Source organism: Eulemur rufifrons, chromosome 29 (assembly GCF_041146395.1).
Source record: "Eulemur rufifrons isolate Redbay chromosome 29, OSU_ERuf_1, whole genome shotgun sequence".
NCBI classification, from domain to species: Eukaryota; Metazoa; Chordata; class Mammalia; order Primates; family Lemuridae; genus Eulemur; species Eulemur rufifrons.
Window position 1 is genome coordinate 15,523,145 of NC_091011.1, and position 8,696 is coordinate 15,531,840.

Below are 8,696 nucleotides of genomic sequence, written 5' to 3' on the forward strand. Positions count from 1 at the left end.
GACATAAATACAGGTGAAACAGCAATTAAAGCTATCAGTGAACTCCCTCTGAAGGCACCCAATAAAGCTATTTGGGTGCCTCTGAAGTCAGGTACCTTATATAAATTTGTGCTTCAGGTGAAAAAAAGTGAGGAAAGATCCTTTCCTGATCTTGACATACTTAGGTCCTGGAGCAAAAGTTTGAATCTAATTTTGTCCATGCTAGACTAAGAATATTGCTTTAAGGTAATATGTAAGTCAGTGATTTCAGTGTTTTATTCCTATTTGAATATGAAGCAAAACTGCAGTTTAGAAATAATATAGCACATTGTTAAGCAACACTACTAACTTCTTACCACTTAGAAAAACTAAGTTGGTACTTTAGACTTGAGCATGAAATTTATTTTTTGTATTTTCATGGAATTGAATGTCCTTCCTTTTTTTTTTTTTTCTGTTGAGACAGAGTCTCACTCTGTTTCCCGGGCTAGAGTGCTGTGGCGTCAGCCTAGCTCACAGCAACCTCAAACTCCTGGGCTCAAGAGATCCTCCCAAGTAGCTGGGACTACAGGCATGCGCCACCATGCCTGGCTAATTTTTTCTATATATATTTTTAGTTGTCCATATAACTTCTTTATATTTTTAGTAGAGACGGGGTCTCGTTCTTGCTTAGGCTGGTCTCGAACTCCTGAGCTCAAACGATCCCCCCGCCTTGGCCTCCCGGAGTGCTAGGATTACAGGCGTGAGCCACCACGCCCAGCCTGTCCTTCCTTTTAATCAACACAAAACTAAAACGCATCTTTCTGCTTTTAATGATTTAATCAACAGCATAACATTGCTTCGGTTTCTCATTCTCTCAAATTTCAATATATATCTATATATCTACATACCTATATTTAAATATATCCATGTCTATGTGTCTATATTTATGTTAGCCATTAGGTCGTTTTTGGTAACTTTGGTTTGATAAGCTCCTGCCCACCTAATAGTGAGAGGAGCAGAAAGTAGGGTTAGGTCCTTACAAAATATGTTTGATTCTTATTCACTTTTGCTAATTAACCTGAAAATGCTTGATTCTGATCATAAATTTGAAAATGACAAGTGAAATTTCTGCGCATATATTTAATTACATAAAAATTACCAGTGACAAAGAAAAAAGGCTTATGTTACATTTAATAGTATTAATTTTGAAGACATTTCAAATTTCCATCAAGGATAACCTCACAGGTAGTGTTCAATGAAGAAACCAGTACAAATTTTGGTTAGCTTGTTAGGAGACAAAATGTTCTAAGAGATGTTCTGAACATTTTCATTAGAAAAGGGAAGAAAATTTTTATAGTTGTTTGAGGTGCTGTAATACATCTACTGATATTCCCAGCTGTTTAACTAAACTGGCTGTCTGTTCTAAAATCCAAGTGAGGTTTGGGTTTTCAGAATGTGCATGCTCCTGTGTTCTACAACATTGTAAATATGAATCATCTATCCCACTAGGGCGCTTGCTACAGTTTTTGTTAAACTCAGCATTATTTTCACAGAGTCTTTCATCTTTAGCTTCAACAATCTTTTTCTCAGCTGGAACTACATGACAAAGGTCCATATCCTCAATGGAGTCCAATAAATCTACAACATGGGGCTGTGGAGTGACTGATGTCAGATGTTTGAGCACATACTCTTCACACTGGCCAACTGCATCCAGAAGATTATTTATTTTACTGATCAAAGTTGAACTATTATCATGAAGGTGACACCAGGAGAGCAAAGCACTGAACAAAAATATAAACAAGAGTTAAACAGGAAAAAGAGTAAACAACTACGGGCTTTTTAGAATGTTTAATGCTAAGCCCTACATGTTTCTCTTCCAGATAACACCATGCAAAAATGGATTAAGGATGATTATGCAAGTCAAAATCAGGAAAGTAATGATGGTAAATAGGATTTAAAAATTATAAAGATATTATCTTTAAATAAAAACTAAACTGGACTTAATCATAAAACTATTTATAATTCATAACTTCTCCTTCACAACTCTACATCCACTTTTTCTGATTTTAGATTTTTCCGTTAGGATTATGTAACATCTGTTGAAGAGAGATACAACTCTGAGAAAGATAAGAAAAATTAGTTTCTCCTTTAAGGACATCATACAGCTTCTAAACTAGTGATTCTCAATCTTGGACACACATTAGAATCACCTGAGGAGCTTTTAAACCTATCAAGGCCCAAGTGATACCCCAGACCAATTAAGTCAGAATCTCTAGGGGCATCTTTTTTTTTTTTTTTTTAAAGCTTCCCAGCTGATTTCAGGGACTAGCCAAGGTTGAAAACCATTGTTCTAAGCACATAGTTCTTTGTCATCAAGACTAAAGGTTACAGAATACCCACTACTGCACTCCAGGCTGGGCGACAGGGCAAGACCCTGTCTCTTAAAAAAACACAAAAAAGAAATTTCACTTTCCCAAGTTTATATTATAGAGTAGACATTGTTTTCTGAGCTACTAACAATTTTCTTGAAAGAGGCAAGAATTCTTCTAGTATTAACATTTAATATTGTTCAGATAATCATGTCATGTCATAAAATAATGGTTATAAAAAGTGTTTTAAAAATGGAATCAATTGATATAAAAGATTCAACAGTAAGCTTTCTAAGCTTATAGAAGATTAATTTAACTTGATGTGAAGATGAACATTAACCATCTTCCTACTGTAGTACACTATAAATTCTGGTTTCTGACAGTTGGGATTTTCTAAAACCCCAAACACAATGAATTTTTTTGTTTTGTTTTGATAACTTGTATCTTCTACCATTCTTTAAAATTAGTAATTCCCTGAAGCATTTTATGTTTTTCTCTACAGAGGATAAAGCTTCAAAGAGGACAAGCCTGCTATGCTCCTAGCTCTGTGTATCATTTGACCACTTGACTCTGATATATGCCATTATTGCTATGGCATCCTGACAGGTATTCAATGTTCAGGACTAAAGTAAATAGAATCATTTTTCTATTACTACCTATATTCCATCATGAACTTCTAGTATAGAGGTCTGTCAAATTATGTGCAAGTACTAAAAGCTTTATTCAACACCTGAAGATTTCTTAATTGGAGATTGGTAGTAGTTCAGGTAACAAAAAGCATATACCTTCATACCATTTCTTTAAAAAAAAAAAAGACAACATCTGGTTCACACATTAAAGTGAATGAACTGTTAATAATTTTGTTTTGAAGGCAATTAATATTCGATGCTCTGCAGCACTCTTTTGTGAATATAACACCAGGAAAAGAACTTCAGTTTAAACACTTTATTTTCACATTCTACTTTCATAAAAATCCTCTAGTATGAAAGTTAAAATGAGTCAGCATTTAAGTTTTTAAAATTACCTCAATGTTCCTCTGAGTTGTCCATAGTTTATAATGACTTCTGCACCTTCCTTGTAACCTTGATTGAAGCCCTGTTGAAGAGCAACTGCTTTGCCAGCATCTATTCCCTCTCTATAACCTTCCTAAAATAAGCAATGAAGAAATGCAGCTGTCACTAACACAAAGTGAACCATATGTAGGCTCCTCTAAAAAGGCACAGAACCAATTGAGAAAGCTGATGAAATAGACCTTTACTGTGTTACGGAACATGATATGGTGTAGCCATACAACCAAAGCAGAACATGCTTTTCATAAAAATTTATTATTGGTTTATCTTTCTTTATCCCACTTCTGAAGTCTAGACTTACTGGGCAACTTTTATTTATTTATTTTTATTTTTTTTCACATTCCATGGATGGTGAGAATTGGGCAACTTTTAAAACACTGATTCTTAGGGTTTTAAAAACCCTGTGTTAGCAATGTCTTCATAGAAAGGAAACGTGGAAAATTACATGTCTAGTCCCTTAATAACTAATTGGAATGGTGTGGGTGGATGAGGAGGCAGGGCAAAGTAGGGAAAGAGGAAACTGTTTTAGGAAAAGGAAGATGAGGAGTCTGGTTTTAGAAATTTTGCTTGATACCTAAATTCAACTAAACTGCAAGTTCTCTGTGGGTAGAGATTTTGGCCTGCATATCTCACTATGTCATAGTGCTCAAAAGATGCTCAATACTCACTAGTCTAGCCCCAGCCTCACATAAAGCATTTTTGTAATTGACAACATGGTTGCTGGGCTAAGCAAATATTATTTTACTGAAACATTAGACTAGTGTAGATTACCAACTGCAGCTTTAGAGGCAATTTCACGGTAGGCAAATACATTAAGTGAACACAGACCTCATCATCTACTCCTTACCCAGAACTAAGCGCTTAGTGTTCCACACGGAAATAAAGCTTAGTTTCAGGGAACAGGGACAAATTAGAGACGAAAAATTCACACCTACCAGATAAAAATGAAACCAACTTTAAAATTCTCTTACCTAGCCACCAGTATTCCTTATTTGCTTTCTCCTATTGCCCTCTGACAGCATTCTTAAGTTCATCTTTTCCGTATGCCTTGATTAATACCACACCTAACTTCAGGCTCCCCATCCACTCAAGCAACCCATGGATAAGCAACCCAAAGGATAAGTTGAGTGCATATCCTTTAAACAGTCGTAATTAGCACAGGCAGTCTATGTTTCTCCCCCCGCCCCTTCCCCTGTGATCCTCAACAAAGTGCGGGCTCTTCAAAGTCTGGACAAAGTTTATTTCGGTTGGTCTCCAGCTTCTAACGCACCCCGCAGGCGCTCAAAGAACGCGCCCTGTTGTTCACACGCTTTCAAGTAACCCATCGGGAAATCCTAGCAAGACGCGGGCCGGACTGGGTGGCAAGGGGTAAAGGAGGGCAGCGCCGGACCAAGCTGGGACCACTCAGACAGAACCCAGCGTCTTCAGAACTCCGCGCCTCTCCTCCCAAAACCCGACACACCTGGGTCCCCCGCACCCTCCACCCAGTTTTACTTTGACTCGTCTCTGCATGTGACTCCGCCACTCCCGCTGCACCAGGAGGGACTCGTCAGCTTCCTGGTCAAACACGTCACCGTCGTCTCCTGGGCCTTGGACCGAAGCAGCAGCTTGAACCCACGACATCACCGAGACAACTGAGGGGTCTCAAGCCACCGGAAGCGCTCGCAACTCCTTCCGGTTCTGAGGGGCGGGGCGAAGACGGCAAATCGGGTCTTGGGGGGTAACTGCGCGTGCGCAGGGGCGGTGGGCAGGTCGGGTGTGGACAGTGACTGCTTTGGGATCTTTTAGCTCGCGGTGTTTCGGGCTTTCTCAGTTGACAGAAAATCGGGTTGCGCCTGTTAGTTGTGGGCGACGCAGATTCCTCCTTCGCTGGGCCCGCATTCCCTTAACCTGTGCGAAGTCCGTCCGGACCCTCAAGTGAAACACCTTCCATTCCCACCATAGTTTCTGCAGCGGTCTGGGTTTCACACATGCTAGCGTAGTTAAGCTGATGGGTGATTACTGCCCAAAGACTGTCTCTTTTGGAATCTCCCTCAGTGCATTTAAGGGATTTGACAACCCGACATTTTTCAACTGTTAGGAGTGTGGAGAAAAGGATAATAAAATCGAAATTAGGTACTGGGGCCAATTTGAGATTAATAAGAAATACGAAGTAATTTGTAAAATCAATAAATACATTTTTCAGTGATTCACAGTATCCTTCTGCTTTCCATTCTTGCTCATATGCCCCAAAAGTAGACTGTTGGTTTGGTAGGGACTTGTCTTTTTTATATACACTCAGCACCAGTACTGTTCCTTAACACATAGTAGATGCTGAACTAGACGTTGGTGCAATAGTATTCCTATTTTGCCCTTTGTGTGGGTAAAATGATAATGATTTATCTAACATATTTTCTTGCGCACCATTCTAGGCTTTGGGATACATCCATGGACAGACAATACAGACAAAAGTTTACGGCCCTTGTGTACTTTATATTCATGTAAAATTGACACGATAACCCATACACAATGTATAAGTAACATATGGTTTGTTAGAAGATCATAAATGATAAATGCTATAAAAAATTAAAAAACAAGCAAAGTAAGGCGAACCATGAGCGTGTGTGGGAGTGGGTGGGTGGTGCAGGTTACAGTTTTAAATTTTCAGAGAGAATTTTGCATCCATAAATCATATAAATATATAAACTATAAATATTATAATATGTAATTTTTATTAACATAAAATATATCAATATATATGTATATATTTTAATTAGAAACAAAATGGTAGTTAGGGAAGCAATAAAGATAACAGTTGAATAAAATAGAAAACCCCCAAACTTGCATAAATAAATTCAATTTCTTTTTGTTTTCTTTGAAAGCACCAGTAAGATAGATAATCCTGCCATGACCCTGATTTAAAAAAAAAGAGAACAAAATTATACAAGATAGGAATGAAAAGGGAGGCAACCCCTATGCAGAAGAAAATTAAAATATTATGAATTACTGACTGAAACTCAAGAGCAACATGGTTGAAAGCCTAGGAGATATGAATGACTTCCTAAAATATTGACCCAAGAAGTAGAAAACATGAAGAAACTAATTACCATAGAAAAATTGGAGATTATTAAAAATAGCTTGGAGACATGACAGTTTCACAGTTAAATCCTTTTTAATCTTTAAAGACCAATGGATAATTAAATTGTTTTTACTACTATATTAGGCGAGAGAAAAAGATGAAAACTTCCTAAATCATTTCACAAAGCCAGCCTTATTGTAACCTCATAAAGATAGTATCAAAAAATAACCCAAAGTTCAAGTTAGCTTATGAATATATATTCAAAAGAGAACTCAGTACCTCATCAAAAGAATAATTCAGGAGGTTTTATCCCAGGAAAGCAAACTTTTACAAAATTAGGATATCTGTAAGCATACTTCATTGAATTAACAATTTAAAGGGGCAAAATATATTAATGCTGAAAAGTCATTTGAAAAAACTTAAAAATCATTCTTAAAAAGCAATAGAAATAGAAATAGAAAGAAACTACAAATTGGTAAAGACATCAAAAATCCACCAGCAAGTAATGTTTTAAACACTCAGATGTTAAGATAGTTCCTTTAAAGTATAGAAAAGAGAGGCTATCTGGTGATCACTATTATTATTGAACATTCTTTTGGAGGCTGGTGCATGCAATAAAAAAAGTAAAGAAAGTAATCTCTATAAATGTTGGGTAACAAAAGATGAAGTTATTTCTTTTTGCTGATTATAAGATTGTTTGCCTGGAAAACCTCAATGGACTTCAGTTAAAAACAACATAAGAGAATTTGATAAGGTCTCTGGATATAAGAAAAATAAACATACAAATAGCTTGTTTCTTTTCTATTATAGTAATAATCATCTAAAAATGTAAATGAGATGAGCATTCCATTTGCAATATCACCAAATATTAAGTATAGTATCTATTTATATATTGGTTTAGTATTTAATATTTATAGTATTGTGATTTTAATGTCGGGAACACATTCTTAAAATCAGGCGGGACCGTGCATACATTTACAGTGTATAGTATGATGACTTTTGGCAAATATATACACCTGTGTAAACCACCACCCAATCAAGAAAATTCCCTCCTACTCCTTTGAAATCAGTCTCTCACCCCCAACAACAACCCCTGATCTGATTTCTATCACTTTAGATTAGTTTTGCCAGTTTTAGAATTTCATAGTAATGGAATCATATGTCTTTTGATGTATTTGGCTTCTTTGACTCAGCATAATGTTTTAGAGATTCATTCATGTGGTTGCATGTACCAGTAGTGTGTTCTTTGTATTATTTTCATTGTATGATATACCATATTTTGTCCATTTACTCATTGGACATTTGGATTGTGTACAGATTTTGACTATTATTAATAAAGCTGCTATGGACATTGTTGTATGTGTCATTTTGTGTATGCATGTTTTCTTTCTTTCTTTTTCTTTTCTGTTTTTCTTTTTTGAGACAGAGCCTCACTCTGTTGCCTAGGCTAGAGTGCCATGGCATCAGCCTAGCTCACAGCAACCTCAAACTCCTGGGCTCAATCAATCCTCCTGCCTCAGCCTCCTGAGTAGCTGGGACTACAGGCACACACCATCATGCCTAGCTAATTTTTTCTATTTTTAGTAGAGACGGGGTCTCACTCTTGCTCAGGCTGGTCTCGAACTTCTGAGCTCAAGCGATCCTCCCACCTTGGCCTCCCAGAGTGCTAGGATTAGAGGCGTGAGCCACCATGCCCGGCCCTACATGTTTTCATTTCTCTTGGGTAAATATCTAAAAGTGGAATTGCTGGATCATATGGTAAGTATAAACTGAACATTAGAAGAAACTGCCAAACTCCAAAGTGATTGTACCATTTTACACTTTCACCAACAATGTATGAAAGTGTCAGTTGCTCCACATCCTCTACATCACTTGGAATTATCAGTCTTTTTAGTATTAGCTATTCTGATGGGTGTGTAATGGTATCTATTACTGTGGTTTGGATTTCCATTTTCCAGATGATTTATGATATTGAGGACTGAACTCTGATCTTCTTTTCTCTTCTCAAATTCCTTTCTAAGAGGCATGGTGAATCACACCTACAAATGATAAAACCTCACTAAATAGGTGTTATTAACCCTGTATAATGTGGGTTACTTTCCAACCTGATTCTGGTATGGCGTCATATGACAGATAGAAGACCCCTTTGTCTTAACTCAAGCATTTGTTTCTACTGACTCCAGGTTTTTAGACACACCTTAACTCTTTCAACCAATTGCCAGCTAAAGAATTCCTAAAACC

At 37.0% G+C, this 8,696-nt stretch overlaps 1 protein-coding gene across 1 annotated transcript; it reads right to left on the reverse strand.

The window, feature by feature from the left end:
- Positions 1 to 1,131: 1,131 nt before the first annotated feature.
- YAE1 (YAE1 maturation factor of ABCE1) lies at positions 1,132 to 5,031 on the reverse strand. Its single transcript, XM_069462120.1, has 3 exons — positions 4,892 to 5,031; positions 3,352 to 3,473; positions 1,132 to 1,739 (listed from the first exon to the last, which is right to left on the reverse strand). The coding sequence occupies exons 1-3, from the start codon at positions 5,018 to 5,020 to the stop codon at positions 1,310 to 1,312; spliced, it is 681 nt and encodes a 226-aa protein (XP_069318221.1). The 5' UTR covers positions 5,021 to 5,031; the 3' UTR covers positions 1,132 to 1,309.
- Between the last annotated feature and the right edge of the window lie 3,665 nt (positions 5,032 to 8,696).